General features: G+C 42.1%; 1 protein-coding gene across 8 annotated transcripts in view; it reads left to right on the top strand.

Annotated features, from left to right (window-relative positions):
• vav2 (vav 2 guanine nucleotide exchange factor) overlaps positions 1–20332 on the top strand; it is a 187777-nt gene extending 167445 nt beyond the window's left edge. For 2 of the 8 annotated variants that reach the window (XM_058415578.1, XM_058415580.1), the window contains 21 exons: positions 537–636; positions 2206–2301; positions 4973–5041; positions 5254–5340; positions 6892–6977; positions 8176–8308; positions 8705–8719; positions 8958–9067; positions 9147–9248; positions 10512–10600; positions 11474–11487; positions 11607–11628; positions 11964–12091; positions 12223–12294; positions 14411–14472; positions 14768–14884; positions 15900–15987; positions 16067–16190; positions 17070–17156; positions 17515–17669; positions 18701–20332. In XM_058415578.1, coding sequence (XP_058271561.1) covers positions 537–636; positions 2206–2301; positions 4973–5041; positions 5254–5340; positions 6892–6977; positions 8176–8308; positions 8705–8719; positions 8958–9067; positions 9147–9248; positions 10512–10600; positions 11474–11487; positions 11607–11628; positions 11964–12091; positions 12223–12294; positions 14411–14472; positions 14768–14884; positions 15900–15987; positions 16067–16190; positions 17070–17156; positions 17515–17669; positions 18701–18748 — 1804 coding nt within the window. In that variant the 3' untranslated portion in view covers positions 18749–20332. The remainder of the gene's footprint in view (positions 1–536; positions 637–2205; positions 2302–4972; positions 5042–5253; positions 5341–6891; positions 6978–8175; positions 8309–8704; positions 8720–8957; positions 9068–9146; positions 9249–10511; positions 10601–11473; positions 11488–11606; positions 11629–11963; positions 12092–12222; positions 12295–14410; positions 14473–14767; positions 14885–15899; positions 15988–16066; positions 16191–17069; positions 17157–17514; positions 17670–18700) is intronic. The other 6 variants (XM_058415581.1, XM_058415582.1, XM_058415579.1 and 3 more) reach the window with 5 other exon arrangements.
• Positions 20333–21138: the final 806 nt, after the last annotated feature.

Here is a 21138-nt window from a genome sequence, read left to right on the forward strand (position 1 = left end):
AAGGCCTGGCTCACAGTCTCCGCTCTAATTCATCCCGAAGGTGTTCTATCAGGTTGAGGTCAGGACTCTGTGAAGTTCCTCCACACCAAACTCTCTCATCTATGTCTTTATGGACCTTGCTTTGTGCACTGGTGTGCAGTCATGTTGGAACAGGAAGGGGTCATCCCCAAACTGTTCCCACAAAGCATGAAATTGTCCAAAATGTTTTGATATGCTGAAGCATTAAGAGTTCCTTTCACTGGAACTAAGAGGCCGAGCCCAACCCCTGAAAAACAACACCTGAATTCAATGATTTGGAGGGGTGTCCCAAAACTTTTGGAAGTATAGTGTATATTTAAACCAGCTTCCATTTATTAAAAGCACATTTGTTATAAATTAACCTTGGGACTTTTCCTGGACACTCGAGCCGCTTAAATCCTGGATTGTACTGCACAGAAATGATGTATTATAGCAAGGAATGTATATGCTAAACAGTAGCAGGAAGTGTAAATGTTTAATCACAGAAACGCTGACCCGTAGCTTCGTCTCTCTCTCAGGCTGCTGATCTACGGTCAGTACTGCAGTCACATGGAGCACGCTCAGAAGACGCTAGACGACGTGATTGCCACGCGGGAGGAGGTGAAGTGTAAAGTGGAGGTAAGCTGCTCACCTTGCCGGCGTCCTCCGTTCTGCGCCGATCAAACTCATTAGCTTTATCAGCTCACAGGCAAAGCTGTTATCCATAAATCAGTGGAGCTGATCAAGCGCACAAGCAGCACGTTGATGTCGTCTCATCCTAATCAGCTTAATGCTGAACGGACATATTGTAATGTCAGAGGGATGAGTAGGATAGCTGGAACTGATCCGAGTTAATATGCTGTCAGAGTTTTTTATCTGATTAAGGTAAACTTGGTAGTTAAGGAGAGGTGCTTACATGTGCTCCATCCCTAATCTTTAATCCTACATGATATGATTTTTCAGCACACACTTCTCCTTCACGTCTAGCTTTATAAACAAATCCTGATGCTTTAAGTACGTTGTACGTTGGCAAATATTAGGATCCCACCCCCTTCCTCGCATATACCAGTGACATAACACAACACAGTGACATGAGCTTCACTGTTAGAGTTGCTAAACTCTACAGTTTAGCCGTAGCATTTCTGATTTCTGATCAAGTAACAGTCAGAGGAAGCACAAATAAAAGGGGAAAGGATGCACAGCACCTGTTAACTACTAATAGAGGCTACTTGTTGAAAGGACATTACATCATTTACTGTCCAGGGTCACCAAAATGAGGATCCCTTCTGAGCCTGGTTCCTCTCAAGGTTTCTTCCTCATATCATCTCAGGGAGTATTTCCTCACCATCGTCGCCTCAGGCTTGCTCATTAAGGATAAATGTTAGGGATAAAGAGTAACTTAACTGTAAACTAATATATATGTAATTATTTATAGATTTTCCTATGTTTCTATACTTCTCTAAAGCTGCTTTGAGACAATGTCCATTGTTAAAAGCGCTATACAAATAAATTGAATTGAATTCCTCATTGTGTTGCTTTTATCTACTTCTTATGAACCAATAGAAAACAAGTAGGCAGTGGTGTGAGCTCTAAGATCTGTAAAAAGCTGCTAATTATTTAGTAACGCTCTCATGAATTTTGCCTCATGTTTTTTTTTTTCTTTTAGTTGATCGACACACATCTTAAAATAATTTTTTGGGGGGGAAATTAACAACCCCCCCCCTTTTTGCCTACTCAGATTTTATTAACATTTATTTATTTATTATTGTATTTATTTATGATTATTTATTTCTTTTTATTTATTTATTTTTATTTGTATTTTTTTATTTGTATTTTTTAATTTTATTTATTTATTTATTTATTTATTTATTTTTTTTTTTTTTTACGACTGAGCATAAGAGTCTGTGTTGGAATCAGTTCAGAATCATCTCCTCGATTGACAAACACTGGTGTCCTTCTCCTCCTCCGTGATGAGCTCTTCACCCAGGGCTAAATGTCAAGTGCAGCGCGTGTGTGAGGACGAGGATCGCGGAAGATTATCATCGGTGTTTCGGCTTATTTTATTTGCGAATATATCGATCCAGCAGTGTTTCTCTCTCAGTAGAATGCGTTTCCGATAACAGCGAACATAATAGATCAATTCTTTTTAGAGATTTGCAGTGTATATATCGAATTTCTGTTCCTTGATGTGTTGCTGATGTTTCTCAGGAGTGCACCATGAAGGTCCAGGAAGGAAAGTTCAAACTGCAGGATCTGCTGGTGGTTCCTATGCAGAGGGTCCTCAAGTACCACCTACTGCTTAAGGTCAGTGTGATGTAATCTGGTGATATCTGGGTGATGGTTAAATTTTCATCAATCCAAAACATCTGGATATGAACTCTTTTGTTGTTGTGTCCGTGTTGATGATTGAGTGTCTTTGACATGTCTCACTCCACAGTGATGGTTAATATGAAGCAAGTAGACGCTCAGAGTTTTAAGAATTTGTAGTGTTTCATAAGTATTTCTGTTTTTGCCTAGGCGATACATTCATAGAAAAGTTCTATTTTCACGCAAAAGTAAATGAATGATATCAAACTGTTCTGCTCTCTGTGATGCCCCAAGTGCATCTAAAATGTAAAGGTGTTGATCTTCAACCACTGAAATTCTGTGTAAGGTTATCCAACAGAGGGAAAACACACACTGAAAGCCTTCAGACTCATTTTATATCAGACTCACAGCGATAAAATAATTCACTTATTGAAAATGTCCCATTTCCATTCCAGCAGCAGAGCTGAGCACCAGTGTACTGGTTAAAAGGGTTTAATCATTTATACAGAGTAAACAGTATCAGCAGAAACACACTTATCTTTCAATGCATAATCCATGGAAAGGGAAACTTCTTCACGCTTTCTTAAACAAAGGAAATCACAGGTTTGGAATATTAATTTCCTATCAGAATAAAAATTGTTCATGTGAAGTATTCAAGGATGAATATCACTGCCAATGTTTCCTGGTTTCTGTTTAAACATCATTATGTGCATAATATGTTGCTAACATTCCTAGGGCTGAGCGAGCTAAAACAGATTTTTTTGGAGGAAAAAAATAAAATTGTTTACAACATGGTTGTTAACTGTCAACAGTTTTCACTGAGCATGTTTCTCTATATTTCAAAAGGCTTCCACACATTTTAAAATCTTCTCATGTGTAAACATGGCATCAAAGCTGCAACGTCTCAGCTAAAGTATGGTAAATATTTGGATCATATCAGCTGTGGATCTCACAAAAAAATTCCAAAATGAGCGATCTCATCGTCTGTCAAGGACGAACGCTGATGCCGTGATCCGTTTATATCATCCGGTCACGCCTGGACTCCACTCCATGATGTCAAAGATGCTCCATTTCATTGAAGTTTATAATCTAGTCATAAGATCTCTGCTGAATTCACAACTCTGAGAGCCCTGAGAACCCTCACTGTGCCTCAAATCACTTTTCTGAATCAGAATATTTTATTGATCCCCTTTGGGAAATGAAGTCGCTGTAGTTCACAGTACAGTCTAAAGTAAAATAAAATATGCAAATTAAAAAAAATAAAAATAGATAGATAGATAGATAGATAGATAGATAGATAGATAGATAGATAGATAGATAGATAGATAGATAGATAGATAGATAGATAGATAGATACTTTATTTATCCCAGTGGGAAATTTAAAACTTCCAGCAGTATCCACAAGCATAGGTAATAGGGTAAAAAAAAATAAAAATAGGAATATCACAAAAAATACTAACTACTATATGCATGCATATACATACATATAGTAGTTAGTATTTTTTGTGATATTCCTATTTTTATTTTTTATATATATATATATATATATATATATATATATATATATATATATTGGGGTAAAAGTAATTAAAAGTAATTAATATACACTGTTAGCATATAATAATAATAATAATAATAATAATAATAATAATAATAAGCATATTATAACATATTAATTATATGTTAATTATTTTTAACATTCTGTTATGTTATGTTATGTTATGTTAAGATTAATTCAGGGTGTGTTATAGCAGCGAAAAAATCAACCAGGGTTGAAAAAGTGTGCATTTAGACTGTTCTGTGTAAATAGTCTGTAATACAGGGGACTGCTGGGCTGAGATGTACCTGCTGGATGTGGATATAGCAAGTGTCTCAAATCAGGAGTCAAAAATCAAAGCCAAGTGCATTATGGGTAATACTATAATGAACAGGGAATGCAGTAACAGTAGTTAATGCAGTGTCAAAACTTCGCTCGAATTCCACTCTTCCTATCAGCTCTGACGCTCCCAGTGGAGCAGGAGAGGATGCTGGGAGGGTAGAGAGGGAGTTAGGGAGAGGGTGAGGATGCTTTAGTGCACATAATTATTTAGGTTGTTTGAGCTCGTTCCATTTCCTAGCTCGTACACAGTGTCTGTGTTTAAACCACCTTCAGCTCCTCCGAGCTGCTTTATGCAGACATATTTGTGCACACGTGGGCTTTAGGGTATCACCGTGACGGGTGAGGTGCACGTGAGTGTACGTGATTAAACTGTGGAGTGTGGATTTGTGTGATACAGACATGACAGACATATGAATCAGGGTTTCAGCGTGCCCTGGGTGTTTAAAGGCTAGTGCTGGGAAATGGGGAAATGGAAAATATTCTAATGGAGGGGGGTTTTGGGTGTGTGTGAATTTTAGTGTATTGGATTTAATATTAAATAGGTTTACTATTGTTTCCTTGAAAGGAAAAAAGGTTTGTGTTGATGATTTACTGAGAAAAACAATAATTTGGTGATAAAGTGTAAATTTTACTTTAAAACAGATTATTTCTAAAAGTTCCACCATCCTTTCACTGCCCTTTCAGTTCCCACACTTTTCTAGGACAACGCCACTGCATGAGAATGTGACTGAGTCATAAATAGATGTCCTGAAGCTCAGGTGGCTCATGTGTGAGTTTTCTGCCCTACAGGAGTTAGTGAGTCACTCGATGGATCGGCCGGAGAGACAGCAGCTGAAGGAGGCCCTGGAAGCCATGCAGGTAGAAGCTGAACTGATACTGACATGTGTACACGTCATCCTTCACACCCAACCAAGCTCCCTGTCACTCACCGTGGGAGCCGGGGGGGGTGTTTAGTTATGCACTGACTGCACGGAGAGCGATCTGAAATATTGCACGATGAATTAAGACACAGAGCCTCTGGAGAAAAGACTGAACTGAGTGCTTCTCTGTGCTTCTGTGTGCCTTTACAGGATCTGGCCATGTACATCAATGAGGTGAAAAGGGACAATGAGACGCTGAAGAAAATCGGGGAATTTCAGTGCTCCATAGAAAATTTGGTAAGAATCTACGGGTTTAGAAAGAAAGATTTAAAACCCACTCCCGATACTGTTAGTGCATTCACGTGGAAACTGAGAACACGTGAGAGCGTTGTTGCTAGGCAGCTGCGCCAAATCAGTGAAGCTATAAAGTCACTAGGTTGTGATGTAGATCAGATTAGTTTAGATTCAACTATATTGTCATTGCGCATGCATACAGTACAAGGCATGAAATACAGTTAGCATCTAACCAGAAGTGCAAAGCAGTAGTGAAGTATAAACATATGTGCAAATATACATACACCGATCAGCCATAACATTATGACCACCCGCCTAATATTGTGTCGGTCCCCCTTTTGCTACCAATACAGCCCTGAACCATTAGGGCATGGACTCATTAGATCCCTGAAGGTGTGCTGTGGTATCTGCCACCAAGATGTTATCAGCAGACCCTTTAAATCCTCTAAGGTGCGAGGTGGGGCCTTCATAGATTGGACTTGTCTGTCTAGCACATCCCACAGATGCTCGATTGGATTGAGATCTAGGGAATTTGGCCCTTGTCAAACTTGCTCAAATCCTTACGCTTGCCCATTTTTCCTGCTTCTAACACATCAACTTTGAGGACAAAATGTTGCTTAATATATCCCGCCCACTAACAGGTGCCATGATGAGGAGATAATCAGTGTTATTCACGTCACCAGTCAGTGGTCATAATGTTATGGCTGATCGGTGTATATGAGCATACAGAATATATGTGAATGTACAGAATGTGTGGAGATACAGAATATATGTATATATGAATGTAGAGAGAATAGGGGTTTATCAGTATGAAGGAGGGTATATCACTATCAGTATGGGAGGAGGTGGGATTAGAGAGACAAAATTTCTCTTAGACGTGTCAGTGAATCACTAAGCACCGAGATGCTCTGTAACTGCTATCACACTGAAATTACTTAACGACATCTGTAAAGCAAACGTGCGTAGGTTTCTACCGTTCAGACAGACGTCACATACCTCGATTAATCCTCCCAACTTTCTGCTCACTTCATCATGCTGCTCACTTCATACCTGCAGCTGCTGCGATTGTTTGCTCTCATAAATCATTTAAACTTCCGGAGTACGAGTGCTGAGAGGACAGACTTTATTTCCATGTTCAAATCACTGTATCCTCTGTTCCCGCTTGTGGGAGGAAGTGTTTGGTTTGGAGGCGAGAGCTTTATTTACATATGTGCCTGTGGCTCCAAAAAAAAAAAAAAAAAAGAAAATCTGCAGGAAGACCAGAGACAGCATCGGCTTTATCATTCTACTGGAGGGAAATGATGGCAGCTTGCTTTATAACAAAGAAAGGTTAAAGTCAGGCACCGTGTGCTTTAGTGCTTCAGTCATAACATCTAAATAAAGGATTTCATGGCATATGTTCCATTTGGATCGCACACCCCATGTAAACGATGCGTACACATCAGATAAGTTCTGTATAAAACCACAGACGTTCACATGCTTGGTGAATTCGCTTAGCTTGTCTTTGTACAGAGGAAAAAAATGAAGCAGGAAATCTGTCTTTGTCATCTGCAGCAGGTGAAACTGGAGGAATACGGGAGACCGAAGATAGACGGAGAACTCAAAGTGTGCTCGATAGTTAACAGAGCCAAACAGGACAGGTAAGGGTTTTTAATTCGTATGGTAACGTTCCAGATTAAAGGAGAGGTTCACTTCCGGGACAAAAATCGACAAATCATTTCCTCACCCCCTTGTCATCCAAGATGTTCATGTCTTTCTTTCTTCAGTCGTAAAGAAATGATATTTTTTGAGGAAAACATTTCAGGATTTTTCTCCATATAATGGACTTCAATGGTGCCCCTGAGTATGAACTTCCAAAAGGCTCTAAACGATCCCAGACCAGGAAGAAGGCTCTTATTTCTTAGAATAATAAAAAAAAATTTTTTTGTTTATGTTTTTGAACCACAAAAGCTCATCTAGCACTAGCTCTGGGATGCGCGTCCGCGATGCTAAGTACTACATAATCACGTCTGAAGGTCACACACAACGTAGTCGGAGCTACAGACCCAGTGTTTACTAGTGTGGAGAAGGATGACCGCTCCAAAGTTGTTGTGTGTGGAATGACCCAAAGTTATATGTCTTTGTGTTTTTTTTTGTTTAAAATGGTCTATTCGTGCATGTACCATGGATGTGGACATCATTTTGAACCTGAAACATCCACTTGGAAATAACGCAACCGCGAGCAATTGAAGCAGTGGTTGCTCGCTCTGCCCCTGGACATCAACACACCCAGACATTCTCCTTCTACCTTTTTGTTAGTAAAGAGCGTTTGACTTATTTGCACTTCCTTGGTCTTTGCACATTCGCTTTGTAAACACTGGGTCTGTAGCTCCGCCTATGTCACGTGTGACCTTTCCACATGACCACATAGTACGTCGCGTCACAGATGCACATCCCAGAGCTAGTGCTAGATGAGATTTTGTGGTTAAAAAGTATACAATTTCTTATTTTTTTAAGAAAATGACCAGTTGTTTGGCTAGATAAGACCCTTCTTCCTGGGCTGGGAAACTCACGGACACTACTGAAGTCAACTATATGGAGAAAAATCCTGAAATGTTTTCCTCAGAAAACATAATTTCTTTGCGACTGAAGAAAGAAAGACATGAACATCTCAGATGACAAGGGGGTGAGTCAGTTATTTGTAGATTTTTGTTCTGAAAGTGAACTTCTCCTTTAAGTGTTAGTTGTTACATGGTTACATGTACTCCAGTGTCACTGACAATGGAAGTCTAAACTTCATCATAAACGCCTAAAACACAAATTCAAAGCTATTTCTGAAATCTTCTACCATGTTCCCAGGTACATCTTCCTGTTCGATAAAGTAGTAATCGTGTGCAAGAGAAAAGTCTACAACTACGAGCTGAAAGAAATCATCGAGCTCCAGTATTACAAGATGTCCGACGACCCTACCAATAACCGAGACATGAAAAAGGTAACATTTATCCGTATTCATTCTCGTTAACATTAACAGGGATGTGAGTTATATATACATCTACACCGACATCTGAGTGAGGAAACGGGTTTCAGGATACGGGGCGTCTTCTAACACGTGAGGCTCAGGGGAGGTTTTCTATAGTTACAGCTCTCTATAGTGCTGTGCTCGTGTCATCTCCATCTTAAACAGACTGCATGGTGCTTGTAATCTCAGGTGGGCCGGCCGTGAGAGACGCACCCGGGGTACTTTGTGCTTGGGGGAGGACTTATTTAAACAAAATGCCTTTTTATGTCTTGGAATCTAACATTCAGCAAACTCTGCATGTGTGAAAGATTGCATGTGTAACTGGGTGTCTATCTCTCTCTCTCTCGTTTCTCCTTGCATGCCTACCAGGCCAGTGGAAAGACGGTAAGCCGAATCAACCCTCTGATTTATCTATGGATCAGCTGCTGTGATCACCTGCCTTTCCTCCGATAGTTTAATTTGTGTTCTGTTATCTCGAGAGCTACACAGCCCTCCTTACCATGCCAGACAGGGATTACGTTTATTTACGACTAATTGAGACAAATTTCTGTTTTTTTTTTATGTTTTCATGGCTAATATAAAATCGCTGGACGTTTAACTCTGCTGTTTGCGCCCCGTGCAGTGGTCCTATGGCTTCTACCTGATCCATCTGAAAGGCAAGCAAGGCTTCCAGTTCTTCTGTAAGACGGAGGACACCAAAAGAAAGTGGATGGAGCAGTTTGAGATGGCCATGTGCGTATTGTGTATAAAGTAAAAATCTCACTCGGGTATGTTTCTTGCAAAATTTCTCATGGAAAAACTTCTCGTCTAGCTCCAACATCAAGCCAGAGCGAGCTACAGCCAACCAGCACGACTTCCAGATGCACACGTTCGAAAAGAACACCAACTGCAGAGCCTGTAAGATGCTCCTGAGGTGAGAACACACACACACACACAAATGACAAGAACACGGTCAACGAAAACAGGTCAGAGATTTTATTTATGTCTGTGGAGTCGATCCTGAGAGTGAAAGGTAAACAAGGGCCAAGTGAGCATTAAGCTAAAGGAAACACAAACACGCATACACACGCTAAGCTGTAAATTCCAGAGTTCTGTCTTTGGTTCATGTTCAGCTCTGTTCTCTAGCTGATAGATTATTGACCCATTTAAACCCACACTGACCTAAATGTTATTTATCGCTCCACCGCATCCACTAACAATGAGCATATCCATTAGCAATATTGTGGCAAGCATCTACAGAACCTCATAACTTTATTACATTACACAAATAAATTCTCTAATAGTAAAAAAAAAATGTTTGTAATATTCAGTTCAGTTTTGTTTGTATAGCGCTTTTAACAACAGATAAAGCAGCTTTAGAGAACATGATCATAGTACATTACTGTTAGACAAAATCATCCCAAGTGAGCAAGCCTGAGTGAGCAACTCCCTTAGATGGAAGAGCAAGAAACCTTGAGAGGAACCAGACTCTAAAGGGAATCACATCCTCATTTGGGTGACACCAGAGAGTGTGATTATAAACACCGGAGAGTGTGATTATAAATGATTATAAACATTTAACATGCTACATTTTTGAGAATGCGATATAGCGACAGATGTTTAGGAAGAGAAATGATACCTACATATTCTTGTTAATATCTAAGTAGATTATTTTATTATTAATTTTTTTGGCTCTGCTAGCGTGCACACAAGCTTTTTTTTTCGCGGTAATGTTGCCCACACCCTAAAATACAGTTCCTCTGATGGGGCAGGAACATGTTTTTGTTTTTTTTTTCTCCCCCTGGTCTTGAGTTTCCAGTCTGGTTCTGCACGTGGCATGACACGACTGTAATTATGGTGACACGGACCAGTTGAACACTCCACATGATGACGTGTAAACAGCTTTTATCTTTATCTACCATCAAACCTTGCCTTTAAATATGACTTTGTAAGCTTGAGACATGTTGAGAAGGTTACTGAGGTGTGGTGTTCTGGTGTTCTGACAGCACTGAGAGTTTCAGGCGACGTTACACTGAGGATCTGTGAAAAATGATCAGACAACAAGTTACTGGACTGGAAATAAGCAGAAAGTGGCACTGTTCTTAATATACCTTGTGCTTTCTCTCTCTCTCTCTCTCTCTCTCTCTCTCTCTCTCTCTCTGTCCTCTCTCTATCACACACACTCACACTGCCATAGGGGGATCTTCTATCAGGGTTACTACTGTTCCCGCTGTGGGGCCGGTGCACATAAAGAATGCCTGGAGTACATCACCATCTGTAAAATCAGTGAGTTCCACATGCTCTCTGCTTTAATGAGCGAAATATCAACTCAAATAAAACCAGCAGCTACTGACCTGATCTCTCTCTCTCTCTCTCTCTCTCTCTTCTCTCGCTCTCTCCTTCTCTCTCTCTCCTTCTCTCTCTCTCTCTCTCTCTCTCTCCTTTAACTCTCTCTCTCTCTCTCTTCTCTCTCTCCTTCTCTCTCTCTCTCTCTCTCTCTCTGCAATCTCTCTCTCTCAAACACACTGTCTTTCTTTCTCTCTCTCTCACCTACTCTCTCTGCAATCTCTCTTTCTCTCTTCTTTACAAACTCCTTGTTTGTCTCCTTGTTTATCCTTGGCAACACCCTGCTCTCCCTCCCTCTCTCCCACCCGCTCTCTCTCTCTCTCTCTCTCTCTCTCTCTCTCTCTCTCTGCAATCTCTCTCTCTCTCTCCTACTCTCTCTGCAATCTCTCTTTCTCTCTTCTTTACAAACTCCTTGTTTGTCTCCTTGTTTATCCTTGGCATCACCCTGCTCTCCCTCCCTCCCTCTCTCTCTCTCTCTCTCTCTCGCTCTCTCTCTCAAACACACACACACATATTCTTCCTCATCACTCTCTTTGTCTTACTCTATCTCCCTCTTTTTCTGTCTATAATCCTCTTCTCTGCACCTACATATCTCTCTCTCCCCCTCTCTCCCTCTCTCTAACACTTTTCTTCTTTTCTTTTCCTGTCTCTATCACTTTTTCTGTCTCACTCTGTCTCCGTCTCTCTCACCCCTTTTTCTCTCGGTCTGTTTCTCTTCCTCTCTCTGATAAATCTTTTCACTTCTCTCTCTCTATGTCTCTCTCTGTCTCTCTGTCTCTCTCTCTGTCTCTCTCTCTCTCTCTCTCTCTCTAGATCCCCATGAATCGGTGAGTGTAACATCTTTTTCATTTTGTTCTTCATCAGCTGGATGTTAAACACATAAAGAAATAATAATAATAATAATAATAATAATAATAATAATAATAATAATGTGTCTGTCTTCCAGGAGCTTGGGCTTCCACAGTCAGGTAGGAATGTGTGTCCTCAGGCTCTCTCTGCTCAGTGACAAATTATTTATTAAGCATTTATTGAGTCCTCGGCCCGCATGACGTCCTGCTCGGAGATTAGGGCTGGATGTTTTATCGTAGCTCACTGCTGCCATCCAGTGAACTACATCCATGTTTCATTTCAGGCTGGATTTAGAGTTTGGGATTCATTTGTTCAGATCTTTTTGTTGTCCTGTTTGGACATATGTTTATTTAGTGTTATAGAGATTTTGAGTCAGTTTTATTAAATAATTATATGGTATTATACTTTCACACAAGATAGTGATACTGAATGATCTTTTCCCGGATGATTCCAGGTCCAAAGATGGTCGCAATCAGGAACTACCATGGCACTCCAGCTCCCCCGGGCAAATGCCCCCTCTCCTTTCAGACAGGTGATGTCATTGAGCTTCTGAAGGGAGATCCAGACACCTCGTGGTGGGAGGTGTGTTTAATACCTTTGTTCATTTTCTTTCTGACTGCATCTTGAGTCATGGCTGTTTGAAAGTCACAAAGAACTTTTGAGAACTTGAGGGCATTTTATACTTTGTGTGTGTGTGTGTATGTCGGTCCCAGGGGAAGCTCATTCAGACCCTGAAGATCGGCTACTTTCCCAGCTCCAGTGTGAAGCCATGTCTAGACCCAAAAGTAAGTCATCCACTGCAAGATTAAATCTTTGTAACTGTAACCACATTCATATAAAATGTCACTGCTCTATTCTTTATAGGTTAGTGAACATATTTCTGTTGGTCAAATTAGGGTTTGGCTCAACCGGTCATTCAAAAAAAATTACCCTTATACACTGATCAGGCATAACATTATGAACACTAACAGGTGAAGTGAATAAGACTGATGATCTCCTCATCATGACACCTGTTAGTGGGTGGGATATATTAGGCAGCAAGTGAACATTTTGTCCTCAAAGTTGATGTGTTAGAAGCAGGAAAAATGGACAAGTGTAAGGATTTGAGCGAGTTTGACAAAGGGACGAATTGTGATGGCTAGACCACTGGATCAGAGCATCTCTAAAACTGCAGCTCTTGTGGGGTGTTCCCGGTCTGCAGTGGTCAGTATCTATCAAAAGTGGTCCAAGGAAGGAACAGTGGTGAACCGGTGACAGGGTCATGGGCGGCCAAGGCTCATTGATGCACGTAGGGAGCGAAGGCTGGCCCGTGTGATCCGATCCAACAGATGAGTCGCTCAAATTGCTGAAGAAGTTAATGCTGGTTCTCATAGAAAGGTGTCAGATTACACAGTGCATGAGAGACCATCACAATAATGGTCATAATGTTATGCCTGGTCAGGATCTAGTGGAGTCCATGCCTCGACGGATCAGAGGGGGTACCAATACAATATTAGGCAGGTGGTCATAATGTTATGCTTGGTCAATGTATATCATATCATATCATATAGGGCTTGCGACTTTCCAGTTGTGATGTGGCAAGCTGTTACAAGAAACTAATCAATGATGCCGTGATGTGAGATGACCTAATGTAAAGCAGAGTTACTCCTTCTACTATTTACAATAACAGTGTTTTATACCACCACCAACAGTCACGTTACATCCTGTTGGACGTTTTATTCATTTATATTCCCAGAACACTCATGAAACAAATTGTTTTCATTTCAATTCTAGCAGCTGTAAACAACTATTCCTTCACTTTCTCCATGAAGTGAATAAAGTCTTGCTTGTTCCTGAGAAAGCACACATCTCTTGAACAGTTCCTTCTCGAGAAAGCAAGGGAGGAAGTGCTCTTTAAGAGCTTCTCAACTCCATGTCCTCAGGAGAGGCAAACATGACGTGTAGACCGACTGTAGGCTGGATAAAGCAGCTGGAAGTGGGATTGTTTGATGGCTGCTTCGTGTGTGTTGGGAAACAGGAAGTCTGGCAGCACTAGACTAAATTTCAGTCTAAAGGTTAAGTCTCAGAATATAAATCTGAACATGGGACAGCGTACACCAAGGGCCTGCTGGACACCAGTGTGAGTGAAAATCAGAAGCCTTTGATTAAATTACGGTGCTGGACATCATGTTAACAGTTCACTCAGAACATATTTTCATGAACACGGGTTATCAGAGACAGCTGTTAGGGGGAGTGGACGCAAGGTCATGCTCCGGCCAGGAAGATTCTATCAGGCAAAAACACACCGCTAGCACTCTTCTTCCTGTTTATGAAGCATGGCTGAGGTTTGTGTCACAGACTCGACACACAGGGTAACTAATACATGCAGTGCTTAATGATAAACAAATAAACATCTGTACTTTAAATAGGGAGAAACTACTGTCTGAATATAAGAGGTTAAACATGTTACTATAAATAAACTTACCACAAATCTCTCTCTCTCTCTCTCTCTCTCTCACTCCCTCTATCACTCTTTCACACTCTCTTTCTCTCACACACTCTCTCTCACTCTCTCTCTCTCTCTCTTTCTCTATCTCACTCTCTCTCTCTCTCTCTCTCACTCCCTCTCTCACTCTTTCACACTCTCTTTCGCTCACACACTCTCTCTCTCTCTCTCTGTCTGTCTGTCTCTCTCTCTCTCTCTCTCTCTCTCTCTCTCTCTCTGACTCCCTCTATCACTCTTTCACTCTCTTTCGCTCACACTCTCTCTCTCCCTCACCCCCTCTCTCACTCTTTCTCTATCTCACTCTTTCTCTATCACTCTCTCTCTCTCTCTCTCTCTCTTTCACTCTTTCACACTCTCTTTCGCTCACACACTCTCTCTCCCTCACTCCCTCTCTCATTCTCTATCCCCCCCCGCAGCCGTCTCAGTCTTTTCCCGGTCGTCAGTCCTCAAGAGAGCTGGATTACAATGTTTATCCTTGGTACGTCCCTTTTCTTCCTTTTTCTTTTCCAATTTCAGCACTATTGATTTTTTTTTTCTGTGTGCTGCTAGTTTACTCAAAGCAGAGCAAAATGTATAATCAAACCACTCCTGGAACATTTGACCTAACTAAAATTCATCAAAAACAACCGCATTGCACTTACGGCTCCAATCGATGCCGATGATTGATTGCGTGGAGCCGTATGCAATGCACATCATGCCATTTCTCACTGCGCTGACCTCTGTATAAGACCTGCGATGATGAATGAATGAGCATGTGTGTGTGTGTGATGCAGGTTTGCAGGGAACATGGAAAGGCAGCAGGCTGATAACCTCCTGAAGTCTCACAGCAGCGGCACATACCTGATCAGAGAGAGGACCGCCGAGGCCGAGCGCTTTGCCATCAGCATAAAGTGAGTGACCAACGCCGTTTCCAGTGAGCTCATAGTCAGGGTTATTAAAGGAAAACTCCCCCATCAAAAGTTAGCAGTCGTGCCACGCCGATGTCGCAGGTGGACGCCGCTAGAGCTGATTCTTTCCTCACTCAACATTTTCCAGCAAAGTCAGGATAGTGAGGAGTCTAATGCAGAAGAAGTGGAAGTGTTGGAGCTAAAGTTGGACTCAAAGAAAGCAGTCTATGCCATTGACAGTGATATTAGCATGAATGTTGCTGATATGTTTAAGTAGATGATGGAAAGGTGAGAAAGCTGAATAGACTAAATGACTAAAGTGCTGCTGCATCACTCTAGGTAGAGATGAAGTAAAAGCGACACTTTCTGTAGGTGGCGTGTAAATAAATGTTGGAAAATGTTAATCAAGGTAAAAACAGAACATTTTCAACAAACATATTACTTATACAACGATCATTCATAACATTATGACCACTAACAGGTGAAGTGAATAAGACTGATGATCTCCTCATCATGGCACCTGTTAGTGGGTGGGATATATTAGGCAGCAAGTGAACATTTTGTCCTCAAAGTTGATGTGTTAGAAGCAGGAAAAATGGACAAGTGTAAGGATTTGAGCGAGTTTGACAAAGGGACAAATTGTGATGGCTAGACCACTGGATCAGAGCATCTCCAAAACTGCAGCTCTTGTGGGGTGTTCCCGGTCTGCAGTGGTCAGTATCTATCAAAAGTGGTCCAAGGAAGGAACAGTGGTGAACCGGAGACTGGGTCATGGATGGCCCGTGTGATCCGATGCAACAGACGAGCTACTGTTGCTCAAATTGCTGAAGAAGTTAATGCTGGTTCTGATAGAAAGGTGTCAGAATACACAGTGCAGGACGGGTCAGGGCTGTTTTGGCAGCAAAAATAGGACCAACACCAATATTAGGCCGGTGGTCATAATGTTATGCCTGATCGGTGTATATATTAATATGCATGGTTTACAGGGTAGATAATACTTTCTTGCTCTCTTGGCCAGGTTTAATGATGAAGTGAAGCACATTAAAGTGATCGAGAAAGACAACTGGATTCACATCACAGAAGCAAAGAAGTTTGAGAGTCTTCTGGTAAAGATTTACACAGCTAATCCAGATTCTTTAGGCTGTGTATCAGGAAGAAGTGAGCTGATGATAACTGTGTCTGCAGGAGCTGGTGGAGTATTATCAGTCCCACTCACTGAAAGAGAGCTTTAAGCTGCTGGACACGACGTTACGATACCCTTACAAGTCCAGAGAGCGCTCCAACTCCAGAGCCAGCACTCGCTCTCCAGGTACACACCTGTCTCTCTGTCTCTGTGTGCGTCTCTCTCTCTCTTTGTACATCATTCTATGTCTTTCTCTCCAGATCTTTTTCTATCTCTGTCTCTCAGTCTCTTTTTATCTGTCTGTCTCTGTCTCTCTCTCTGTCTCTCTCTCTCTGTCTCTCTGTGCTATTTATCCTTGGCATCACCCTGCTCTCTGTCTCTCTCTCTGTCTCTCTCTCTGACATCCATCTCTTTCCCTGTATGTCTGTACATCTCTGTTGAGTTCTCTCTTTGTCTTTCTCTTTTTGTATCTCTGTCTGTCTGTCTCTCTTTCTCCCAATGCTATTTATCCCTGGCATCACCCTGCTCTCTCTCTCTCTCTCTCTCTCTCACCCTCAACGAGTCCTTCTAAAGAAAAACAGCTGCTGGTCCCGCCCCCCACATGCTGCATGCCACACCTCTTCCAATTGCACCTGTCAATCACCCCATGGTTGGTGTGCCCCAGATCCACCCCTCGGCCTACGGCTTTTGGCTGCAGGAGGAGGCTTTGGCCCTGCAGCCTGAATAGGTTCTGTTTAGCACATGCAGCAGGGTCTATTATAAAAGATATTCACCACCCTCAGGCCAGAAGCCCACGACACTGCCTTTGTTCACGGTCCAGCCGTGTCTAACTGGCCTCTGTGGAAACACATGGCTGTAAAATGAGCAGGAGAACTGCTGTAAAGAACCATCCAGTCGCAGTAGCAGGACAATCTCAGCTCCACCTTTGCTGCTTTATGACTATCTGATGTCACATGCATGGTGAAAGATGTATACAGAGTTCTTACTTTAGTCTGAGGGTCTGTTTGCTGCTGTATTCTCACTTCAGGTCTTTTCCTATTTTCTCTCTTCTCGCTCGTATCCTAGCAGCCTCCTGTGCTTCCTACAACTTCTCCTTCCTCAGTCCTCAAGGCCTCAACTTCTCTTCTCAGAGCTCTACTCCCTTCTGGTCAGGTACTCTCTCTCTTATTCTTTCTCTCTCTCTCTCTCTCTCTCTCTCTCTCTCTGTCTCTCATTATCACAGTCGAAACCTTCCCTTCAGCCATTTCCTTTTCTTTTTTCCATCCTCATTCTTTCCCTCCACCTGCTCCCTACTTATTCTTTTAACACAATGCCGTCCAGTGATGCATGACAACACTGCAAACTCCATTTCACTTACGGAGCCGTGTGTGTGTGTGTGTCACAGTTTTATCTTTACTCGCAATTCAATTCATCCACACCGTACACCTGGGTCCTAAACCACTCCCTCGTCCCGTTTCGTCTGCGCCGTGTCGTTTATCTCATCCGTTTAATAATCTGTTGTGTTGTACAGTTTTCACACCGAAGGTGGTGAGCACAGCGGTGGCCAGATATAACTTTGCAGCTCGGGACATGAGAGAGCTGTCTTTGAGAGAAGGCGACGTCGTCAAAATCTACAGCAAGATCGGAGGAGACCAGGGCTGGTGGAAAGGAGAGGCTAATGGCAGGGTAAGACACAAGCTAGGAAAGAGACGGAACAAAAATAGTGCTTTGGCACGTCTGACGTCTGTTACTAAAGGGGAAGTTTGGCACTATTTTTTGTTACACAATTGCCTGAACTAATTCACTAATGCTTTTGTGGCTGAATGGGCAAAAATCCCCACAGCTATGCTCCAGAATCTTGTGGAAAGCTTTCCCAGAAGAGTGAAGTTTATTATAGCAGCAAATGGGGGAAAGTCTGGAATGAGATGTTCAGCAAGCACATATGGGTGTGATGGTCAGGTGTATACAAACTTCTGGCCATCGAGTGTATACACCTCAAGCCACATGTAGTTCACCACACTTACTGTTACACTCAGTGTTCAACTTTCCTTTTCTGTTACTCAGAAGGTTGATTCATTTTCCATGAGAGCAGCTCTGACTGTAGTTACATCATTTACTGTCCAGTGTCACCGAAATGAGGATGAGGTTCCCTTCTGAGCCTGGTTCCTCTCAAGGTTTCTTCCTCATATCATCCCAGGGAGTTTTTCCTCACCACCGTCGCCTCAGGCTTGCTCATTAGGGATAAAATAGTAACTTTAAACTTTTTTTTATGTTTCTGTATTTCTCTAAAGCTGCTTTGAGACAATGTCCGTTGTTAAAAGCGCTATATTGAATTGAGAAAAATTGAATTGAAACTGCCTGCTGCGAGGTTTATTAATGCAGTTGCTTGAATTGATCGTTTCCATAGTAACACGGTCTGCGATGAACGACGAAGAAAAAGACAAATAGTCTTTGAGCGAACTGTTTATTCAAGAATGAAACTTTAAATATATGTAGCTATGAAAGGATAGATAGATAGATAGATAGATAGATAGATAGATAGATAGATAGATAGATAGATAGATAGATAGATAGATAGATAGATAGGTGGATGGATGGATGGATGGATGGGTGGATGGATAGATGAATGGGCAGATGGATGGATAGATGAATTGGCAGATGGATGGATGGATTTGTGCTTTTGTGTTCATTGGTTGTCGTTCTTTTCCTCATCCCAGATCGGCTGGTTCCCTTCAACATACGTGGACGAGGAAGGTGTGCAGTGAAGCTCTGACCTCATCTGCTCTCTCCAATCAGATCACCTCTCGTCCGCTTCCCCTAGAGAGGATTTCTCTGCTGTCCACAAGAACCCCCTTGTGGAATACATCCTTTCGTTTGTTTCTTTGTTTTTGCCGGAAACTGATTTCACAGTGAAAATCTGTACTCTTGTCTCTACATTTCTCTTTCTCTCCTTCTCCTCCTGAACATGTCTGTGTGAAGAACTGGAAAGGGTTTCCGCTGGTCTGTTGGAGAAACTGAGCTGAGCTGAGCAGAACTTCGTCTGGAGGCAGAGCAGAGCTTCTGCTGATCGTGAATCTGTGTAAAAATAGATCTATAAAGATTTCTATGGCCAAAACAGCATGAGCTGCGGTGGGGGGATGGGGTGTGTATAGATAATTTATTCCAGAGAAGTATCTATGATTAAAAGAAAAAAAAAATGAAAAGAGAGGGGTTGAAAGTTTATTATGAAATTAACCCGAAAAAAAAAAAGATTGCACTTTGCATTTCTTTACAGAGAGAACTTGCCTTAGTCGTTCTAATGCCTTGCGGGCTGACAGGACATGTGCAGGTGGATTGTGGGAAAAGAAGAGACACACAACACACCTCTGCCCTGTTTAGTAATACGGTGCCTTTTAACTAAAGTGCGGTCGCAGCGCTCAGACCACATGTAGGTTCTCTCCGAGCCGTCAACCCTGGACATCGATCCAGCCTGGGATGTGTTTCATCTGTAACACGGCGGAGAGATGCGATCATCTCGGCGTATGTGAGAGATTACGGTATTGAGGACTTGCTATGCAGCTCGCTTACCGATACGGTGAACCTAAACACTCGGTGCATTGATGTGAGGAAATTACGGTGGTCTCGACAGTTTCCTTCATTTTTTCGTCCAATTCAAGGACCAATGTGAAATTTTCTAACATGTTTTTGGGTTAAATATTCCATTTCTAATCGAATTTTTTTCTCCTGATTTTCTGTTGTTGATTCTCTTATCTTGCCTTACTGATCGGTTGACCAATGGTGCTGCAGTGGTGTGTTTTTAATCTGCGGGTTCATAGCAGGATTCTGTGGACTAAGAGCCCGCTGCTTTACCTGAACCTCAGCCATCAAGTGCACTTTATCCATCAGAGACCACGACACAGGCTGCAGGACAAAAAGTTCTCACGTCCCGGACGGTTACAGGAACTGACTTGCCTCTCTGAAAATCCCTGATTTCAAATCATCCTCCGATAAAAGATGGAGTACTCCGTGATTTTCCGACACGCTGATGATCGAAACTTAATCTTCCTTCTGAACTCCTCCGAAGCTGCACTGATATCAGCCCGTCACATAATCTACTGAAATCCATCACGTTGCTGTGTTCCGTCAACCGACACTGGCACTGTTTCACAACACGCTGATGGGATGGACTGATGGACGGACGGATGGACGGTATGTGTGTATCTGGTGAGGAACATTCACTGGTCAGCGTTAGGCCTGAGGCGTTGTGTGCTTTAGCCAAGGAGCTTCATCGCTGTTTGTGTAGTGGACAGAAAGCCATTGCATGTGCTCATAGATATTACAACTCCTGTCAGTGACCCCCCCCCCCCAAATGAATAAATAAACTAATTGTGTACTTTTTTTGAATGGTCATTTATTTCCAAACTGAAGTCTATGGAAAAAATAAATATTTCCTTTTTTTGTCTATCTGACTGGCTTCTTATTAACGTTGTGCATTGAGTGGATGAATAGAGGGAGGGATGGAGGGAGAGATGAATGGATTGATTGAGGGAGGGAGGGACTGAGAGATGGAGGGATGAATAGATGGAAGGGAGGGATGGAGGGATTGATCGATGGATGGATGGTTGGATAGAAAGGAGGGAGGGTTGGGAGTGGGGTGAATGGAAGGATAGAGGGATTAAAGGGAGAGAGGGATGGATGGATGGAATAAAGGAGGGTTGGGGGTGAATGGAGGAATGGATGGATGGAAGGAAATAAGGATTAATGGACTAAAGAGGGGGAGGGGGGAATGGAGGGTTTGATAAAGGAATGGATGAATAGAAAGGAGGGCAGATTGGGCGGGTGAATGGAGAGATGAATGGATGGATAGAAAAGAGGGCGGGTTGGGTGTGGGAATAAATGGAGGGATGAATGGATGGATTGAGGGATTAATGGATTAAAGCGGGGGATGGATGGATTTGGGGGGGTTGATAAAGGGTTGGATGGATGGATTCATGGATTTGGGTGGTTGGATGGATGGATGGATGGATGGAGAGTTTGATAAAGGGTTGGATGGATGGATTCATGGATGGATGTTTATGTTCTGGTGTGTGAAGGTAACCTGAAAAGATCTTCTTTTCTCCTAAAGACACGTGGTCCAGTAACATGAACTCATTTAGCTTTAATGACCAAAAGTACA

This window comes from Hemibagrus wyckioides, linkage group LG18 (genome assembly GCF_019097595.1).
Source record: "Hemibagrus wyckioides isolate EC202008001 linkage group LG18, SWU_Hwy_1.0, whole genome shotgun sequence".
Taxonomy (NCBI): domain Eukaryota; kingdom Metazoa; phylum Chordata; class Actinopteri; order Siluriformes; family Bagridae; genus Hemibagrus; species Hemibagrus wyckioides.